The sequence below is a fragment of the Lichtheimia ornata genome (genome assembly GCF_029851405.1).
Source record: "Lichtheimia ornata isolate CBS 291.66 chromosome Unknown scaffold00019, whole genome shotgun sequence".
In the NCBI taxonomy this organism is placed as follows: Eukaryota; Fungi; Mucoromycota; class Mucoromycetes; order Mucorales; family Lichtheimiaceae; genus Lichtheimia; species Lichtheimia ornata.
Window position 1 is genome coordinate 355,862 of NW_026695339.1, and position 20,205 is coordinate 376,066.

The window sequence follows — 20,205 nt, forward strand, 5'->3', positions numbered from 1 at the left end:
TTAGGTGATAAAGAAAAGGGAGAGAGAGAAAAAGAGCAAAAGAAAAAGAGAAACTCGAGACGTAAAACAGAGAGAGCAAAGAGAGAGAGAGCACACACCGAAAAACAACACAAGCGAGAGCGGGCATTTGGAAGTTACCCCAAATCAGGTAAAAACCCAAGGACCACGCGTTTGTATCCTGCGATGATGATGAGATGAGTGTATACACACACACACACATACATACATACATACATAGTTTTATTTACACTCTCAATGAGGATCATGCTTATGATTGAACAACACGTGACATGATACGATCTACAAGATTTCTTCGTTCCAAAGGCACCCATTCTACTTTCCATTCTTCACCATCTTCAAAGCCTTGAAGGTCATCCCAGCTTGTAAATACGTGTTGTTTGGTGAGTGGAATAGGACGTCCATGGGCACTCGTTATGGATACAATTTTCATGGTACGAAAGGTAGCAATGGTGTGTATCTTGTCAGCGAGCGTGTATCCGGTTTCATTAGGTGCTACGTCGATCCATACTCGATGCATCTCGTTGACTGATTGTACCCTGATTCTTCGTGGCTGTTGTTGTTGTTGTTGCTTTTTTGTACTATCCAGAGAGCGCTTGTTGGATGATGTAGTAGAAGGAATAGCCCGTGAACGAGGATGATGATGATGACTTGTAGTAGTAGTGGGGCCATTAGAAGGTAGTGTCATTGAACTTTGATAAAGTTGTGTTGATGATGATGATGATGAAGGCTGTTGTTGTGGTGGTCGTTGTGGCACCAATGGAGCATGTGAATGGAGTAACGGCGGAGGGACAACGAACCCGCCAACAAATGAAGCGGGTCGTCGTTGATGATGATGTTGCATCATCCGCCCGTGATTCTTCCTCATTTGGAAAGCATCATTGGATGAGACTTTTGGGCCATTGTCATGATAAAAAGGTGGGTATGATCCATAGGATGGGCTATTTACGGTTGCCGCTGCTGGTTGACTTGAAGAAGAAGATGATGATGATGATGATGGCATAGATAATGGATCATTGGTGCTTGTTCTCATTGAAACTTTCCAACCCGCATTAGGTACGGATATGCATCGGGATCGTCGATTGTCAAATGCGGGGTTTGCGTGATGAGGGTGATGGGTGGTGATGGTGGTGGTCATTCCTTCTGCTCTTGTGGCAATGGGTTGTTGCATCATGATCCCACTCAAAGAAATGAAAAAGGGGGATTTCTTTGTATTCTCCCATTTATACCCTAACAACCATCACACACCCACCGTAGCATAACGTTCTGCCAAGCTTTTCACGAAAAAAAGAGCTAAAAAAAGATGGGTCTTTACCTGCATTAGCTTCAGCTGCGGCTTTCCTTCACAGCAGCATCTCAATTACCATGCATTATAATGTATCCGACGTAGATACCAAAAAGAACAAAACCATGGATGATACATCACCACAAATACAGCTGTCATCATCTGTACAACAAGACCATCATATGCACAGGATTTGTGTATAACCCCAACGGGACATATGCAAGTAAGTGATGGATGCCAAGATCGTCAAGTGTATCCCATGTGGCGTTGAAACGGGATACCAAGATTATTTGAAGCATCATCATCACGCTTACATCATCACTCTTGCATTTGTCAACACGAAGAGCTTTGTAGTAGGAGGAGGATGTTTATTCATGGGAACAATGATCAATGAAAATGAACCATAATGGGTCCAAGATCGGGTAGTTGTATATGCTAAGAGGCCTGAAGACAAAGGGGTAGCCATTGTAGGCTATGCAGTGGTGGTGGAGGTGGCCTCTTGATTTTTCATTGTTGTGTTCGTTACTTTTATTCCCCTTGTCTTTCTTTCCCCTCTCTCACGTCCTCCCCACCAATGACCGTTTCAACACCTTCACGTCGTATCGACTCAACTACAACCAATCTTGATTTCACACCTCCCAGAACGGAGCCGCCAAGAACACCGTCTTTTCTTCGATCATCGTCGCGTCGTCGCAACCACATTACTACTCCTTCACCGACATTCGACCCACACTTATTAACCCCTAGTCGACGACTTGCACCTGACTTGCGAGGTTCATTGCTACGACGCCATCATACTACACAAGTGGATTCCTTTTCTCCCCATCGAGATGACACTATTGGCCATGATTCGGATATCTTTTCTCCCTTACGTCGCACACAAAGCTCGGTGGATCCAAATCGACCAAAGCAGCAACAGCAACCATCATCATCACTGGCAATGGAAGAACAAAGACAGTATCCATGGACACATGCAGATTGGATCAGGCTATCGAGCTATTATGAAAACTTGGGCCGTGATATGAAGAAAACGGTCAATGTCTTTTATCGTCATGAGTCATTGCAAACATCGCCTTCCAACAATGGATCCCAAGAGATTGAAGAAAAGTGGTCCGAGGAGTTTATTCGATATCGCGTGTATTGCCTTGATGTGGTTCGACGTCGTCACAATGATTCATTGGAAAATCGAGTCCAAGCTTACGAGACTAGAAAACGAAAGCGTGATCAATCATCACTTGATTCAGCTACCAATACCAGCAAAAACATCATCAACAACCTGGGTGATAATGAGGAGGAGGAGAATGAGGATAATGAACAGCTCTTATCCACGCCTAAACGACGTCGAACAACAAGAAATGAAGATGAATCACAACCCTCCTCATCCTCCGTACGTACACCTCGACGACGTAAAGCGGCAGCCTCTACATCAGCACAGCAACGTGTATAGCCGGCCGTAGCGTAGTATCCATGCATCATACATCATCATCATCATCATATCATTCCTAGCAGCAGCAGCAGCAGTTGGTCCTCTCCCACGCTTATTCCCCCCCATCCGTGATTGTATTTCAACATTAATAATATACAAAGTTCTTGTTTGCAGTAAATTCATTGTTGTCCTCTAAATTATGATTGCGTTTTCCCACTTGCTGCATAGACAAAGAAAAGAACCCATGCAACAATGAGCGCACATCCAAGAAGAATGGCAAAGGCACAGCTGATAGGCTTGATAGTGCTTGAATTAGAAAAGGCGTCCTTGCCACTGGATATCAGTTCCATCTCTTGCTCGTGCTTTTCTTTCATCATTAAGAGTCGCTTGTTTCTCTTCGTCTCCAGCAAATTGTTTAAGCATATCCTTTGGGATATCAGTAATGACGTGATAAGAATAAATCCAATGGCAGCTAGTATAATATAGAGAAGCATGACACCTGTGTACATTGAAAAAGTCAATAAAGGAGGGTACATGTGAAACAACGAGGACATGGCTTATGTATACCTGTGTAGCCTTGGTTGGCTGTGCGATCTTGTATAACGCCAACGATGATATCCAGGATGCATGTACCAACTATGGATGGTGCTTGTCAATGATATGAATGGACGTTGAAAATGATTCGGCTTACTATTGTTGGATGATTTGTAAAGACCGAGACCTGTGCCAATGTAATCGGATGGCAAAACCATGCCAATGGATGTAATCATGGCAATAGGACCAAAAGCCAAGGATATGGAATAGAATACCATTCCCACCACCGCATCAACATAGGTCCATCCCAATAATGCCGAGCTGAGGATAAGGAAAATGGATGATAAGAGCACTATGTTGTAGTATGGTGAGTATACACGCACATCATGATACGAAGACTTACAAATGCAAATACGGAAACCAAACAAGTCCATGATAAGGCCTAGTATGGGCGTAGCTACGATCGGCACGACCACGGAAGCACTGGCCTTGTAACCTGCAATGACACTGGTAGTTCCAAAATGAACCTGAACAAGTTCTGTGCTGATGGTTTGGAAAGAGGACCACACGGCTGCATAAAGAAATTCGATTGTAATGATGAGCCAAAACAACCATGGAAACTTTAGGATGGATCGAAACTGGAACTTTTTGCGTCTTGTTGTAGTAGCAGTAGTCGTAGTGGCCCCCTCCTTCTTGCCATTGCCGCTCAAATGGCGTACCATCAATGCATAAACGACATTCATGATCATTGAAAACCCACAAAGGATCAAGGATAACCAAAAAGGCCATACCCAATTGCCTGTGCGTGCTGCTAATGGATTGGCAGCCAATGTGCCGAGAAATGAAGCGAGTTGACTCACTGAGAGCTGGATCCCAATGGCAATCGAGAGACTTTGGGTACGAAACCATTTCGAGAGTAATGATTCTTGCATCGTGACAATCAACCCGCTGCCAATACCGAAGATCACACGGCCTGCCACCATGAGAGGAAACGAGGTCAAACGGCCAGCAAGCGCTGTAAGAAGACTACCGGTGATAATACATAAGGAAACACCCAAGGTGCCCCATACAGAGCCAAATCGATCAATAAAGATGCCACCCGCTACAGGAAAGATCGTGTTGACAATGGATACCGATGCTGATACGACACCATAACGTGTATTGTCAATCCCTAAATGCTATATGGGGTTGGTCGCATATGCATGCATATGTAAGTTGAGTTTTGATCTCATGCAAGGGGTAATTTACATCTTTGTCTTCTCTCTCCCTACATAGGATCTATGTACATGTCCTTTTTTCTTGATCCATTCCATCACCACCCCCCACAAACATACATTTTTCAATTCGGATTTCATCGCACCTAATGCTGTACCAGAAAAATGGGATCCCACTATTGTTGTCGATGAGTTGCGTTTGTACATGTTAGCATCCAAAGTATATATCATCTCGATTCTATACACATACCTGGAAGCATTAATGCTGTGATAAGAGCAATCATTTTATACCGAAAAGCAGCATTGGCTAAAGCTGTATCTCCAGGAGCGACATCACTTGATGATTTGACATCATCTGCTGCTGTGATGGATGTTGTTGTTGTCACTCGGTCAATTGGATTTTTGGGTTCTTCGTTGTAGCCCATGGAATATGAGTTGGAATGTAACGATACTTAGAAAAGAGAATAAAGTAGATAAAAAAAGGGGAAGAGGCTGGGTGAGGCTCATCTTCGTACTTGAAAAAGGTACTTGCTTAAGTTTTGACAGGAACACAAAACGTGAAGAACCGATCTTCTGTATTGGTACAAGGACCGTTCCAAGTCGGATACATACGACTCCACGCAATCGAACGAGAGTATCATTTATTATAGAAAATACAATTAACTTACATCATACACAGGGTACCCAATTCAATGACTAACTACTACTACTAGGATGATGATGATGCATAGCAACCACTGATTCCATTGGCTAACTCAGAACAGCAGCTGTCTCCATTATCTCCTCTCTTTCTTTTTGCCCTCATACCCTATCAACCCACCACCACCCTCCCTCCCACACCACGCGTAATGTCTGATCAAGAACACGACTTTGGCGATCTTTTCGGTTCCGAGAATGAAGAATCCGACTTGGAAGAGACTCCATCCAGAGCAACATCACCAGAAGCGCGGGATCGGGTAGAATCTGATGCTGAATCGCAAGCAAACAACAATGACCAAGTCCTCGGTAAACGACCTGCAAGAAGGTAGATTGCACATTGGTATTCAACACGACACACGATTGACACGCTTTACTAGCCAAGACGATGATGACGGCATAGCACAAGAGGTCGATCGCTTCTTTGACGAGGAAGACGAAGAAGAGGAAGAGGATCGTGAAGAACAAGAAGACGAGGGGGATCGTTTCCAAGAGAAAAAACAACGTATCGCTATTGACATTGAGATGCCATCTTTGCCTTTACCGGTATCATCAGATGGAAAGGTAGGTAGATAGATAAAAGGAGCTGGTTAGGGTTGGGGGATCATTTGACTAAAAAGAATGTGTGTGGATTAGTTTTTCCTTGCAAAGTTACCTCGATTTTTGGATGTGGATCCTAATCCATTCGAACCCGAAGCCGCGCGTGAAGCCTATGAACAAGAAATGCAAGAATCAAGTCAACCTGAATTGTTGTTGCAACAAATGGAACGTACGGTTCGATGGCGTAATGGCGTGAATGAAAATGGAGAGGAGGTAGGGTATATATATATGTGTGTGTCTTGTGGCGATCCTCTTATTGACATGAGATATACAAAAAAAAAGGTCTTGGAAACCAATACGCATTTTATTGAGTGGGAAGATGGTACAACATCTTTGATGGTGGGCAAGGAACTTTACGATGTCATCAAGAAGCCTATTCATGAAGAAGAACACCTTTTACTACTCGCACATCAAACCAACTCGGGTGTTTTGGAAAGCCATGCCGAGCTCACGCACCAAATGACATTCCGCCCAAGTGAAACCTATCGTCCTTTGACCAGTGCTGCTGCTGAAAAGACTAAGCAGGCAAAGACCAAAATGTTCTTTACGGAACACGATCCAGAACAAATGAAGCAGAATATCGAGGCACAAGAGAATGAACGATTGAAAGCACAACGCAAACTCGAGAATCAGCGTCGGAGGATGGATACACAATACACCACAGGCAGTTCGTCTTATCTATACAACGATTATGATGACGAAGAGGATGAAGGCGAAGATTACGAAGAAGGTGGCGATTATGGTGCTGAAGAGTATGATTCGGCTGAAGAAGAAGAACGCGAAGCTCGATTAAATCGTCTCAAAGGACGTTAGATGTTCATTCCCCATTTCCCTCTTGCCTACTTTTTTTTTGTTTCTTGATGGAGCTCTATTGTATATACATAAAGAAAACGGATTTGCAGATCTACATGAATGGATGGTGGTGTTTATTCAAAGCTATATAGTAGTGTGTGTATCTATCTACAAATTGGTATATCTTCTTGTGCTCTGTATTTACAAAGATCCTTGTTGTCCCCAAACTTGCCATAATCGCTCACTTAATTGAAGCGTCCACCGTCTTCTCAAGATGCCGTCTTTTGTCTTTTCACGTATCAATGCCTTGCCTTCCTTTTCATCCTTGACCGATGCATAGGCCTCAAGCAATGAGTGTGGTGTTGGATAGACCTTGATGAGAGCATTTGCTTTTTCAGGAGTCACACCACGGGTCGTCATGAGCATACGCATATACACATCTTCCAAGGTCACTGCATCGGATTTGCTGTTTAACGCACCAAAGATTGGGTATGAAACGAAATGCATTTTGCCGAGTTGACGTTTTTGATCCAGGTACGTTTGCCGGCTCACTGAATGATCGGGGATTTTGTAGAGTGTAGCACCCTAAAATACGTTATGAGTATGATAATGTTAACCAAGCCAGCAGCAGCCTACCAACCTCATACATCTTTTGCACCATCTTTGTGATATTGACAAGATAATCCACCGTATCGCTGATATTGGCCGTGCGCTTGAGAAAAAAACCGTCAACAACTTGAGTCGAGGACATGGCTGTTTGAATCGCCTGGAGACCGAATTGTACAGCTTCTTCCTTGTTGTATTCTTCAATAATGTAAATGATCTTTTGAGCACCTGAACGTTGAAGTCGATTCTAGAGATAGAGCTTAATCCCAGCTTGATCATTCAAAAGTTGACATCTTATTACCTTTTGTTCATGATAACGACCATCCTTGATACTCCCCACCAAATCATCCAAGCGTTTCCGCTCCACAATGACATCCAAGAATAGTTCATCATTCTGGTTCTTGCTTCCACGTTTTTGAGCGACCCATATCATATCACCCAGATCAAGTGCTCGCTTGGCCACACGGATGCCTTTTTCTGTCAGCTTTTCCAAGAAGTAGTCGCGATTGGTCTTCATTTTGATTTCTCGGATATCCACAAGGAGCATAATCTCATAGCTGTCCGGAGGATACACTATGAACCCTTCCTCTGTTTGACTGCTGTTCGTTTGTTGAGAGGGTGTCATTGGTGCTGAATTGGGCCAAAAGTCGTCCTCCTCTTCTCGTCCAAGAGGTAAAAGCGGTACTTTGGGTAGACCCGGACATACAACGCTTGCATCGCCTTCTCGAATGTACCCTGTCATCGTATCCGAAGTGGCATCTTGTCGTATCTTTTGGATCAATTGAGCCTTCTCATGATGTCGTTGTCGTGCTGCAAATCGAATCTTATGCATCATCCCTCCTGATTCTTTAAACAAGTTAGTATCATGGCCCCCTACTTTCAATAGGATAGTCTTTCTCCATACGTACCATCAACATCGAGTGCTGCTTGTAATATATGCCTTACAGCTTCGCCGTGTGGATTGATGTACGTATATTCAAAGGTGTCATTATGGGTAGAGGATGGTGAATAATCCCTCGTTGATTGTTGTTGTTGTTGTATTACGGGAAGTGATTGTGATGATTGAGTAGGTGTAGGTGTTGATTGTGGTTCGAATGGCGAAGATGAAATATCCAAGAGCTCAATGTCATTGTCCTCATGGTTGTTGCCTTTGTTGAATGATTGCAAATTAGGCGATTGTTCTGATATATCCAAAATCTCGTCGATCTCTTTGTCGTTCAAATCATTGTTCCTCATGGTTGATGCTGATGATGATGATGACGCCTGATACTTTGATGGATCAAGCACATAAAGACTTAGATCAATCTCGTCCTCGTCACCACCCAAGTCAAGATCGCTGCTGCTATCATCGTCGGCTATGCTGCTGCTCTTTTGCTTTCGTTTTGATGATGATGTTGTGGATGCTCGTTTGGATTGGGTATTGCTGACATTGCTGTTACCACTCGGTTGTTGCAATTGACTTCCTGGTGACGAATTCTTGAGTTGCTGTGCCATGGCAACGCCTGCTTCGGTGAGCGTGTATTTGGAAGGTTTGCCGCTTTTATACACAAGGTCTTTGTCGATCAATGTCTTTATGCTGTTCCATGCTGTATAAGTCTTGGCGCCTCCATCGGTCATATCGAATGAGCTATCACAATGCTGTTCCGCAAGACCGATGATCTGATCCTTGTTGACGCTGTCATTGAAATTCTCCTCACGATGTTCAAGCATGGATAGCAAGATGGCATAGGCACCCGTACGATAGCGTGGCACATAGGTCTTGGTACTGCGTCGTTTCCTGGAAGGTTCACCATCATCCTGAGTGGTTCCTTGGGTATCATTCTTGCGCTTCTCTATATACAAAGTGTGAGTATTCCATGCATGCATACATATAATGTTGCCAGATAGGACTTACGAGACTGAGGATTTTCAGGCATTGGTAAACCATTCTCCTGACAATGCTTTTCAAGACGTCGTTCCAACCGCTTGACAAGACCTTCACCAATACCCTTGATCTGGATAGCCTCAGCTGGATGCGTAAATTGGAGGGGGCATTTGCCAAGATTGTCCGCAGCCTATACATGTATGACATGAGCATGCATTGCCCTCTTTCTTCCCCCTTCCCATTGTCAATGTCACCCACCTTTTTGTATGTAAAATAAGTTTTGAGTCCTCTTTCCCGTGCCTCTTCAGCCCATTCCTGGATCCAATCTCGCCACAGTGGATTAGCACACTTGCTCTTCTCACGAGCCATATCAAGTGTCGGGCAAGGTGATGTGGTAGGTAAAAGAAGAGTTGCATTTCATTGGATCAAATTGCTTCAATCCAGCACACGCGCTTCCCGCCGCGCGCAGAAAATCGCGTGTAGTATTAAAGACATCCATCCTTCCCCCGTGATTTCCATAAGCTTAGTGGGTGTGAGATTAACTATTGTAAATAAGCCTGCCAATAAATCACTTTATATCTTAAAACAAGAGACACTTTATATACCATCGAGTGCGTGAATCGAAAGTTGATGCTCTTCAATTAAAAGCAGGGTATGGCATATCCTACTACAAGCTGCACCCACCTTCCAAGATCACTTTTAGTAGCCTTTACACCATCTTCAGCCCAGTTGATACATTCGAATAGTGCCAATCAGCGTCAAGCATTATGAACATGCAATTTGCATAGGAATGGGTCACCTGACAACATTAAACTTTTGCATAAACGGATAATGTGCACCATGCATGATGTAGTCGATGAATACCATTGGTCATGCTGAAGAGTAGTACATCATGTTTGGCGCCATTTTCTTGTGTGTGTGTGTGTGTGTGTGTGTGTGTGTGTTTCCAATTGCTATGTAGCAGGTTGCTTCAAGATGTGGCATTGGAGGGTACGATGATGCATGATCAACACCGCTTGTCTAAAATCCACTCGCTGTCATCGTCAACTACACCCCCTTTAGGATGCAACAATAGTAATTGTTCACTGATATGTATCACATGAAATGATAAATGTTGTAATGGGATGATTTTATATGTTATGGGGGAAAGGATGCAGAAAGGAACAAGAAAAACTTTTTTATGAAGGGGGGGATTCGGGATATCGCGGGGATAATCTAATTATTCAGGGACATGAGAGAAAAGATAGGAAACGGATTCGCCGTTGTGGGTTCTAGAAAAATATACCATTGTCAGTAAAAAACCATTGTATGCATCTCTCTCCCCCATCATCGATTTACCTTCGGATGGCTTCAGCCAAAGTAGCAGAGATATCAATGACATCCAACTTTGGGCAAATGGCCTAAGGATCGGATCCTAATTAGTCACTCACTTTCCGGGGTAACCAACCAACCATGCACAACCAAAAGACATACCAGCTTATCATCATGAGGGATGGTGTTGGTAACAACGAGCTTCTCAATGACCGAATCATTAATGACCTTGATAGCCTTGCCAGACAAGATACCATGAGCCACAATGGCATATACTTGTTCAGCACCATTATCCTTGAGGGTCTTGGCAGCCAATCCCAAAGTACCACACGTATCTGCCATATCATCCACGAGGATAGCAATCTTGCCACGCACATCACCCACCAGCACCATGCGTGATACTTCGTTGGCACGCTTACGTTCCTTGTGGATCAAAGCAAAATCGAGATTGAGACGATCGGCAATGGCTGTGGCACTAGTACGCAATCCCCACTTTGTATGAGTTTCCCTTCTTGATCCCAATTTACCATAATAACAACAAAACTTACCGCTTTGCACCACCAGCATCAGGGGAGACAATGATAGCATTTTGCCAATTGGGAATGCGAGTTGAAATGTATCGAATCATGGAGGGTTCGCAATAAAGGTTATCCACGGGGACATTGAAAAAGCCTTGAATTTGAGATGCGTGTAAATCCATGGTGATAACGTGGTTGGCACCAGCAACGGTAAGCATGTTGGCGGTTAATTTGGCAGTGATGGGAGCACGGCTCTTGTCCTTTTTGTCTTGACGTGCATAAGGGAAACAAGGAATGACGGCCGTGATACGACGAGCGGAAGCCGTCTTGCATGCATTGATCATGATCAAGAGCTCCATCAAGTTGTCGTTGATCTCGCCACAACCGGATTGGATGATAAACACATCCTCGTCTCGCACGGACTCGCCAATGGTCACGGACGTCTCTTGGTTGGAATACTTCATCACATCGGCCTTGGCCACATTGATACCAATACGCTGGGCTACAGCCTTGGCAAGTTCAGGGTGCGAATTACCCGTAAAGATCTTGATTGAGTTGTCAGACATGGATCGCAATGCAGTAGTAGTGGGATGCAAAGAAGAGGAGGGTATGGGAAAGTTTATATGCAAAATAAAGATATGTATAGGTTGTTGTTGTTGTTGTTAATGCTGTGGGGGTGTTTTACACCAACAAGTAACAAAGATAGATAGAGAGGGGAGGGAGGGAAAACTATGTACAAAGGAAAGAAGAAGAGAAGAAAGAGGACCGGGCTTGATTGGTGACACCTACAAAAAGATGCCCATGACTGTGGCTTACTCATACCAACGCATCATCGTATAAAAACTATCCCCCTTTCACAGGGTCACATGGGTTAATCGCCATTTGCACACACCCACGCGGGGTAACAAGCTTCATTGTTTTCTTTTCTGACAAGTGAGAGAGAAACAATCATCCAAACGGGTCCATCCCACACACCAACGTGCACAAACACTCATTCTACATACACACGTCATACGTCGATCGAATGCTTCTATCACTGCTATATATTCCCTTTTGTTTGTTTGGATAGGAAATCACATGCGATTAACCGGAAGTCTTCGGAGACACAACATTTGCATTTATTATGGTGGCAAAAGAGAAACCAAGCAAAAGAGAGAAACAGAGAAAAGGGATTCCTTATTTCCGCAACACCGATGTACACGGGGATGACGCGGATCATAAAAAAAGGGCACCTTTGCTGCTACTGTTGCTGTTGTTGCAACGATGATGATGATCATGTTATAGGGTATTATGCAATGCTTGATCTCCCATTGTTACATTACATGACACTGCAACATAGGATTTTCTTTCGAGAAGGGGCAAATGGATCATTGGCTCGATCAATCACACCCCACACTGAAGGAACCAGCGGATCATGCGTTGTGTTGCAAAAATCAATGAGACTAGAAATTGTAAATCCCACATGTCAGACAATAGCGTGTAACACATGCAAACTTTTTTCTCTCTCTACTACCTGTTGGATGCTTCGCTGACAGGTATTCGTGGCATATCCAATTGCTGCTGCAAACGCTGACTGTATTCTAGGATCCGATTCAATTTCGATTCTGACAAGTGATGTTGATGGGTACGCCTGCCTCCTTTCATGGTTCAATTAACAAAAATGAAAAAGAGATGAGAGAGAAAGGGAGAAAAGAAAAAGGAATCCTTGTTGACACATGCACACTCAATTCATTCACTTCCTCACCCCCAATGTATACACACTGATACCATGCCCATTCATATTGTGTATACAAAAGGCTATTTTCCGCGTATCACATTTCTGTTTCTCCTTCATGTAACAAACAAATTACATTTTTTAGTGATGGATTTTGTGGTAACCAGGACGCAACACAATCACAGTAATGATGATGATAAAAATCAATGCGAGACATGAGCAGCATCCAAGTAACGTCCAGCGTCCCTCGCGAAGCACCGCTTTCCAGCTCTGTAGGTATCGACTTGCATTCCCACGAGTGGATCGAGTGTCATAATCATCGTCCTCGTTGGCTTGTGGGTGCAATACTGGATCAAGAAACGTTTCGCCATAGTGAGTTGCTAGTAGGGGTTGTTGATGTGGATGATGATGTCGTTGTGGAGGATGAGGATGAGGATGATGAGACGATCGGGGCATGTATGGCGGAGGTGGCATCTGAATCACAGACGATGTATACGATGGTGGCGAGCCCAAGATCGATTTTTCATCGGGTTGTTTGTCGTCGTCGGCGGCCATGATGTTTGATGAATAAAAGCAAGAGAAAAAGAGGATGTCTCCATGCAAATCGTGGCTGTGTAATGCTATATGCCGAAAGAAATATACACACACACTGATGCTCTCGTTCTCTCTCTCTCACTCTGCACTCTTCTTTGTTTGTCGGCACCAACAAAAAGAGAGAAACGAAATCACATATATAAAGGAGAGCTTGTGTTCAAAAGAGAAAAAATTGATCCACTTTGTAGGAAATCAAAGCAAAAATTGCATTGATCTTGTAGTGTGCTCCTTTACATATATGCCGACGTTGTTGTTGTCATGCAACACAACTCTCCTCTCATGACAAGTCATGCGTTGCATCCATCACCCGAATTCAGGCCGATCCATCAACGTCATCAACACCATCGTTCGATGATCGATGATGGGTATGTAGCAAGTAATAGCATGTATAGCTTGAGTGCATAGTTTCAAGTATGTATTTGTATTATACACCCCGCAAACTACAAAGTCGAGCATGTCAACATGGTGAAAGCTTGTTGCATGTCAAAGAAAAAACAAACATGCTTTGCATTGATGCATGTTCATAATGTATATACATGCTTGATTCACTTTGGATTGTAATGACAGGCATGACTTTTGTCACGATTAAAATCTGGTCGTCAGCTGAGACAGCATTTCAACAAGTGCATAATACAGAAAGCAGAAAAAGTGTATTTCATGCATTGTGTTCCTGGGTGTGACAATCCCTTTGACAAACACACTGTAGTAGCAGCAGCAGCAGCTTAATGTTTTACATGGAGAAGAGTAATTTTATATACAAGGATGAATGCAATTTGTACAAAGAGAATGGGGGTATTCGTATCACTGATTTGGAGCAGATGAGATTGGTGGTGGTGGGTCGCACTTGCCAGCCATGAAACTTTTCCAGTTTTCCGGTAGATTATCGTTTGTTGCAGGTTCACCAACATAAACTTTCATATTGGATGACCAAATCGTCTTGTGGTTGAGGCAAGCCCTGATCTTTTTAAAGGCATCGGCATTGGCGTAAGGAACACTGGTTTTTGGATCCATGTACTTTGCTGGCAATCCAGTGATGGGACACAGTGTAGGTTTCAAAGGTCGAGGGGGTCGATCAGCCCATGATACGAGTTCCGGAATAAGATCGGCACGGTCGAGTTCACGGTCCGTTAATCCTGTCAATGAATGATCCGCCTTGTCATTGTTTTCATGGTGCACAAAGGTGATAAGGTTGCGGCCGGCCATCTCACTCGATTCAATGTCCCGCTTCTTATGCCATGCAACAATGGTTGGATCGGTGATTTCATTGTGGATGTTGCTTTGTGGATCATTCAAAGAGGGCTCAATCATGAATAATTGTCGATGCTTCGGCCGCTCATCACCATCCGTAAACGAAGTATAGCGTACATAAGGTCCAACGATTCGCTTCTTGTCCTTCTTTTTGGCCTTGGCCTTCTTTTCAGCTTCCTTTTCCAACCATTGCTCCAATGACGCCTTGTTTTCTTGCTCGGTGATGGCAGCTTCGGCTAATAACTCTTCTTGAGTCATTTGCTTGACAACAGGTCGATCACGTTTCACAACTTGAGCCTATACATTGGTGTCAATGCCTTGTTGAAAGTACCCTACCCATCCATCCATACCTTTTTACTCTCATACTGCTTGATTTGCTCTTCCACATGTAATCGATTGCGTACAGTAGTAGCACGTGATGATTGTCGCTGCACATCTTTGACTACGCGTTTCTCACGAGGTCGTTTCTGCTGTGATGCTGATGCTGATTTGGTATCCTTTGCCTTTCGTTTGGCTGGTTGACGGAGAACACTTTGCATTCGCGCTTTTCTCGCCTATAACAAGCCATATCAGCAATGATCCAATATCCCATCAAGTCCATTATGATCCTACCTCTCGTTCTTGTTTTGCAATAGCCTTATCCTCTTGCTGTGCTTCTCGTTCCTGCTCCTCCTCCTCATCCGATGACTCGGTATTGAAGTCAGAGTCGATTATATCATGAAGCTCCTCGTCAGCTATTCTTTGTATGAGTGATATGCTGTTTGTGGTTCTAGAAGTTGAATACTAACGTTTGGTGACAAAGTCCTCGTCATCGCTCAGGGATTCTTGCTCAAACAGATCTTCGACTTCAGCTTCTTGATCAAGCAAAGCACGCATGCTAGAGATACAACGTCAGCGACTATAAAGAGGTACATTACTATGAGAATGACGTACCGATTGCCTGCATTGCTTCTTCGCTCTCTATCCCTTGCAAAGGACATGGTGTGTGTGTGTGCGTGTGTGTGTGGTAAAAGTAGAGGAGTGACAAATGGGTGCCATCGCTTGGACGCTGGGAAATTATTCCGCCCCGCTAGCCAGTCATGTGCACGGATACTCCATCATAGACAATGAACACTCGAGATTATACAATAGGAAATATACACATCTCCCTTCAAGGGAGATAGATCATTACATGTTTATTTGCATATGAAAGGTGTTTAAAAGATCTTGACGTTCCATTCCTCAGTGCCAGGGTCGTTGTAACGGATGTTGCGAGCACCAAGCTTAGCGACTTCATCAAAGTCTTCCTTTTCCAACACAAAGTCTTGGAAGTTATCAACAATACGAGAGGGAGTGACACTCTTGGGAACCACAGATACACCGCGTTGAGCAGCAAAAGCAATGCATACTTGTGCAGGTGACTTGTTAAGCTTCTTGGCGACATTAACGATCTACAATACAATGAGATGAGACTATTGGATCATGCGTCATTGTTATCCTATTCCACCTCCAAAACATACCACTGGATCATCAATGATGCGTTCCTTGCCATAGACGTTGTTGCCCAAAGGCGAGTAGGCGGTGATATGAATGTTCTCCTTGGCACAGAATTCGAGAAGCTCAGGTTGAAGAAGACCAGGATGCAATTCCACTTGATTGACAGCAGGACGAATACGACAATTCTTGAGGATGTATTCAATTCTGGGGATATCAAAGTTGGAGACACCTATTGAGAAAGGAGCATAGGATGAGTCTTCCTTGTACTACAATTCTCACTCCCACTCACACACACAATCCAAATCTTCTCGTGCTACTTACCAATGTGCTTGACGAGACCTTCATCGACAAGCTCCTCCATAGCCTTCCAAGTGGCGGCAAAGTCGACTTCTTCAATGGCTACCTTGCCATCCCTTTTTTGGAAAGTGTCAGTGTATCCATCTCGAAATCGGCATTTCCTTTTTTCCCTCCCTCCTCACTCATACGCGTCTTCATTGTGCATGCAATATACTTACTTTTTGGGGAAGAGGTATTCTTGAGTGGGGACGTTAGGGGTGTCCTCAGGCTTGCCTTCAGGCTATAGAATGATAATAATGGATGAGCACTGAGTCGAGAGAAATGATCGTTATCCAATAGTTACAGCAAAGCACACGGGCCAATGGATCAAGTACGAGTCTATGTTTTCCGTTAGCCATCTTATCAATGCCTTTTCCATCTCATCTTATCGTACCCAAGTAGGAGACGCCAAGTGCAGCAAGGGAAGCTTTGCAAGCAGCCTTGACATATTCAGGGCGATGATGGGTGTTCCACAACTATGACCAAGCAACGTATCTTTTAGCAAAATGCCATGGGTGGGTGGTATTATACGTTGTTTGCATGTATCTTACCTTGCCAGTAATGAAAATCTCCTCACGAGGGACACCGGATTCTTGAATGCCTTGGCCAACCTCATCCTCGTTGCGATACACGTAGGCACAGTCGAGATGACGATAACCTATTCATACAACCCCACGACGATATATCGTTATTATCCAGGTATCATTTAAGCGATTGCGTTTGCCAACTCACCAGCTTGCAAGGCACAAAGAACAGCCTTACGAACTTCATCAGGCTTGGATAACCAGGTACCGAGTCCTAAAGACGCAGTGTCAGGGGATGTGGGATGTTGCATAATATACGCCACCACCTTTTCAACTTACCGACAGTGGGGATCTTGGCTCCAGTATGAAGAGCTGATAGATACAATGGGCATCAATGAATAAACCATTTGCTTGTAAAAGTACACCGTTGATACACTTACTGCAAGTACGACCGAGCGACATGATTGTAAAATAAGAAAAAGATGATGGTGACCTAAGGATTGGATCGGCTGATATCTTTTATAGACCGCCACTAGACGCTTTGTCGTGGGAAGTAAATCCCGAAAAACGCCCGTAAACGTCCTAAAAGGCCGGTTAATCAGCGATTGGTCGAATGGTTGTACAATCCATGAAACTATGCAAACTTTGACAGAATCATGTTGGAATGAAACATACCTTGGTTGCTGTTGCTTCTCGGGTAAATTGCATCTGCTGAGGTACAAGAGCGCGGCATTTGTTGTTGTTGCCTAGCAACCAGATCGGCATATATAACCACATGAAGGTTCGAGTAGAAAAGGTACCATGTTTCTGGTTCAGCAGTAGGAGGAGGGTTCCTTTTCCGATTGCAGCACAATGAAAAAACCAATCCAAGATCTCAATATCGGGTCTAACATCCATCCATTTATTGCAGCGTGGATCAACGTAAATAAATAAACCAGAGTTCGCCAATGACTACAGATGCTGCTGCTGCTGCAATAATAGGCAATAAGATAAGATTCCATTTGAGAAATTGAAAGTAGCCCAATGTGAATATGCCTTTTGTCTTGAGTATGTGCTCGAACCTATGACATCCATCCTTAATGAACATCCTGTTTTCATAATCATAAAGGATCCATTACTTACATGATTCCTGCAAGACTCCCTACTAATGTAAGGCATGCACCCAAGTTGCTACCAACCACCAGCCCAAGTACGGCTGCCTGCACCACGACTTCAGGTAGCTGTTCGCCTTGATTGAAATTAGGGTGTTGTAAAATGCGTGTAAATAAAATCGTCATTGGCAAGTTGTTGAGAAGTTGACATGCAAGGATAGAAATGCCCATCACACCAAACACAGTGGCGGCATAATGGATCGTAACCACATGTAATCCCTTTGCAAAGATAGCAATCCATCCAACTTCTGAAAGGCCTTCCACTAATACAAACATGCTCAAAGCAAATGGAAGGATCGTCCATGGCATGCGTGCTATGACTGATGCTACACCAGGGATATGCCGCCAAAAGAATCGTGACCATCTAGGTGTGCGTTTCAACATATCCTTGACATCTCCATCATCATCATCATTCGAATTTTTCATGGTGGCTTCATGATCGGTGGTTGCCGTTTCAACAACAGAAGCAGCATCAGGTGGTGATGGTGATGGTGATGGTGATGGATGAGTAGTTGGTGTAGTAGTTGTAGTATTACGGTTGCGAATAGGCGTACCAGGATCATCTCCTCCTTCATCCTGATCCTGCCGAGATAAAACACCAAGTTCTATCACTGTCGATTGATCTCCTGTATCAGCACGTTGAGAAGCCGTCATTGGTTGTGGTCTCTTGAGTTCCTTGTCTTGATGCTTTGATCCATAAAGATCATACCATACGTCACGTATAAGCATAATGATGGCGAATGGCAATGTCACCATCCATACAGAGACACCGTGGACAAAGGAGGTTCCAATCAATGTAGCCAAACATGTACCAAGTAGCACCAAACCAAATACTGCTCCTTTGGGATCAATGAGCACCGACTTGGGTTCTGCATCGGGAGGGTATATCACGCGGGGAACATACTTTGGATTGTGGAACACCACACGCAAAGCAATGTATGCAATACCAAGGCAAATGAAGGTCGGCAACAACATCCAGGCTGAATAAGTAACGAAGTTGATATTGAATGCTTCCGAAACCACCACGTTGGTAGGATTGCCGATATAAATGGCCATGGATGCTGCATAATAATGATACATAAGTCACTCAAGGTTGAAAAGTCTACCCTCTTTCTCTTGGCTTACCAATGTTGGCTGATGTGAATTCACTCATGAGAAATGCTGTAGGTTGAATATCTGATACACGTGTAAAATACGAGAGAAAAGCTGTTCCTGTCAACACCACGACATCATTGCTTGCAAGGCCACTGATCAAGCTTGTCAAGATAAAAAAGAGAGAGAATGCCAAATGTCCACGATTGCCTGCTTTGCGTGAAACCCAAAATGCACAATATTGGATGAATCCAGTTGAATCAAGCGAGATGCAAATGTAAGCCTATTATTATTATTACCCAAGCCATTAATCCATGAACCCATTGCATGCTCCCCTGCAAAAAGATGCTTACCAATGAATAAAAGAGTAGCATGATGGCATATGGCTCTACGCCAACATTCGTCCCTAGGAAGCCATCCGCTATGGTTTGCCAATGAATTGTCTGGCTTGACAATAAGACCACTAGACCCAGAGGAGGTGCCGTCGCCAAGTTGAAGTGAAGGGTAATGTGCTTGTTGATGCGAACATGGACAGGTCGGATCACAAATACGAGAGCAAACAAGAAAATGGCAAGAGCCACCCAGGAATGAGCGTCCAGGTCAGTGGCAGCAATGGAGTCCATGGAAAAGAAGAGTGATCATGAGCCTGTGTGTAGCGTTGTGTGATCCCAAATAGTAGCAGCAGCAGCAGTAAAGAAAGAAAAGACGAGATCGAATTCGAAACAAACGCGGTCGTACAAGCAAAGCAACAGTGCGGCGCGCGGATCAATCCCATCCAAGATCGGAGCCCACATGTCACTCGAAATGCATGGTTGCTTGGAAACCAAGGAAACGGATTCAACTTCAACGACACTCTACTGCAGCCAGCATGGGGTAGATATACGGTTTCCAATGAGTTGCCAGTCATCTGCAACGACGATCGAATCACTGAAACCTCAAAGGACCCACCAGGGAATAAGATTGGATAATAACACAAAGACAACAAAGAGCACAAGTAATAAAGAGCTACACAGAGCAACGTATGAGCTACTTTTGTCTCACTAAAAACAACTCTCCTTACTACTTACCAATCGCAGAGACTTGATGATATATGTGATGGACGAAAGAGATGTGTGATAATGTTGATGACAACACCCTTGCTATATGCGCTTGGGTGTGGAAGTTGTTGACAGACCAAAGACGAGGAGAGGTGTATGAGCCGATAAA

The 20,205-nt window shown here is 43.9% G+C and overlaps 11 protein-coding genes across 11 annotated transcripts; 2 read left to right on the forward strand and 9 right to left on the reverse strand.

Moving 5' to 3' along the window:
* Positions 1-268: 268 nt before the first annotated feature.
* On the reverse strand, positions 269-1,192 carry O0I10_005034 (uncharacterized protein; the record flags this gene model as incomplete). The annotated part of the gene is made up of 1 exon (XM_058485082.1): positions 269-1,192. The coding sequence occupies one exon, from the start codon at positions 1,190-1,192 to the stop codon at positions 269-271; it is 924 nt and encodes a 307-aa protein (XP_058344232.1).
* Positions 1,193-1,877: 685 nt separating this feature from the next.
* Positions 1,878-2,750, forward strand: O0I10_005035 (uncharacterized protein; the record flags this gene model as incomplete). Its single annotated transcript, XM_058485083.1, has 1 exon — positions 1,878-2,750. One exon carries the CDS (start codon positions 1,878-1,880, stop codon positions 2,748-2,750), a length of 873 nt encoding a protein of 290 aa, XP_058344233.1.
* A 176-nt stretch (positions 2,751-2,926) lies between these two features.
* Positions 2,927-4,902, reverse strand: O0I10_005036 (uncharacterized protein; the record flags this gene model as incomplete). Its single annotated transcript, XM_058485084.1, has 6 exons — positions 2,927-3,228; positions 3,297-3,365; positions 3,421-3,615; positions 3,667-4,441; positions 4,598-4,653; positions 4,728-4,902. 6 exons carry the CDS (start codon positions 4,900-4,902, stop codon positions 2,927-2,929), a joined length of 1,572 nt encoding a protein of 523 aa, XP_058344234.1.
* Positions 4,903-5,325: 423 nt separating this feature from the next.
* On the forward strand, positions 5,326-6,586 carry O0I10_005037 (uncharacterized protein; the record flags this gene model as incomplete). The annotated part of the gene is made up of 4 exons (XM_058485085.1): positions 5,326-5,501; positions 5,554-5,737; positions 5,810-5,986; positions 6,056-6,586. 4 exons carry the CDS (start codon positions 5,326-5,328, stop codon positions 6,584-6,586), a joined length of 1,068 nt encoding a protein of 355 aa, XP_058344235.1.
* Positions 6,587-6,766: 180 nt separating this feature from the next.
* Positions 6,767-9,404, reverse strand: O0I10_005038 (uncharacterized protein; the record flags this gene model as incomplete). Its single annotated transcript, XM_058485086.1, has 6 exons — positions 6,767-7,150; positions 7,206-7,418; positions 7,473-8,017; positions 8,080-9,003; positions 9,066-9,225; positions 9,294-9,404. 6 exons carry the CDS (start codon positions 9,402-9,404, stop codon positions 6,767-6,769), a joined length of 2,337 nt encoding a protein of 778 aa, XP_058344236.1.
* Positions 9,405-10,254: 850 nt separating this feature from the next.
* O0I10_005039 (ribose-phosphate pyrophosphokinase 2) lies at positions 10,255-11,430 on the reverse strand (the record flags this gene model as incomplete). Its single annotated transcript, XM_058485087.1, has 4 exons — positions 10,255-10,306; positions 10,374-10,435; positions 10,509-10,821; positions 10,895-11,430. The coding sequence occupies 4 exons, from the start codon at positions 11,428-11,430 to the stop codon at positions 10,255-10,257; spliced, it is 963 nt and encodes a 320-aa protein (XP_058344237.1).
* Positions 11,431-12,182: 752 nt separating this feature from the next.
* Positions 12,183-12,508, reverse strand: O0I10_005040 (uncharacterized protein; the record flags this gene model as incomplete). The annotated part of the gene is made up of 2 exons (XM_058485088.1): positions 12,183-12,306; positions 12,378-12,508. The coding sequence occupies 2 exons, from the start codon at positions 12,506-12,508 to the stop codon at positions 12,183-12,185; spliced, it is 255 nt and encodes an 84-aa protein (XP_058344238.1).
* A 211-nt stretch (positions 12,509-12,719) lies between these two features.
* Positions 12,720-13,133, reverse strand: O0I10_005041 (uncharacterized protein; the record flags this gene model as incomplete). The annotated part of the gene is made up of 1 exon (XM_058485089.1): positions 12,720-13,133. The coding sequence occupies one exon, from the start codon at positions 13,131-13,133 to the stop codon at positions 12,720-12,722; it is 414 nt and encodes a 137-aa protein (XP_058344239.1).
* An 840-nt stretch (positions 13,134-13,973) lies between these two features.
* O0I10_005042 (uncharacterized protein) lies at positions 13,974-15,400 on the reverse strand (the record flags this gene model as incomplete). Its single annotated transcript, XM_058485090.1, has 5 exons — positions 13,974-14,717; positions 14,771-14,974; positions 15,033-15,154; positions 15,209-15,297; positions 15,354-15,400. The coding sequence occupies 5 exons, from the start codon at positions 15,398-15,400 to the stop codon at positions 13,974-13,976; spliced, it is 1,206 nt and encodes a 401-aa protein (XP_058344240.1).
* A 216-nt stretch (positions 15,401-15,616) lies between these two features.
* Positions 15,617-17,218, reverse strand: O0I10_005043 (uncharacterized protein; the record flags this gene model as incomplete). The annotated part of the gene is made up of 10 exons (XM_058485091.1): positions 15,617-15,850; positions 15,920-16,125; positions 16,218-16,309; positions 16,412-16,473; positions 16,537-16,571; positions 16,627-16,708; positions 16,784-16,890; positions 16,965-17,030; positions 17,096-17,128; positions 17,197-17,218. 10 exons carry the CDS (start codon positions 17,216-17,218, stop codon positions 15,617-15,619), a joined length of 939 nt encoding a protein of 312 aa, XP_058344241.1.
* A 454-nt stretch (positions 17,219-17,672) lies between these two features.
* Positions 17,673-19,622, reverse strand: O0I10_005044 (uncharacterized protein; the record flags this gene model as incomplete). Its single annotated transcript, XM_058485092.1, has 4 exons — positions 17,673-17,817; positions 17,879-18,968; positions 19,033-19,282; positions 19,353-19,622. 4 exons carry the CDS (start codon positions 19,620-19,622, stop codon positions 17,673-17,675), a joined length of 1,755 nt encoding a protein of 584 aa, XP_058344242.1.
* Positions 19,623-20,205: the final 583 nt, after the last annotated feature.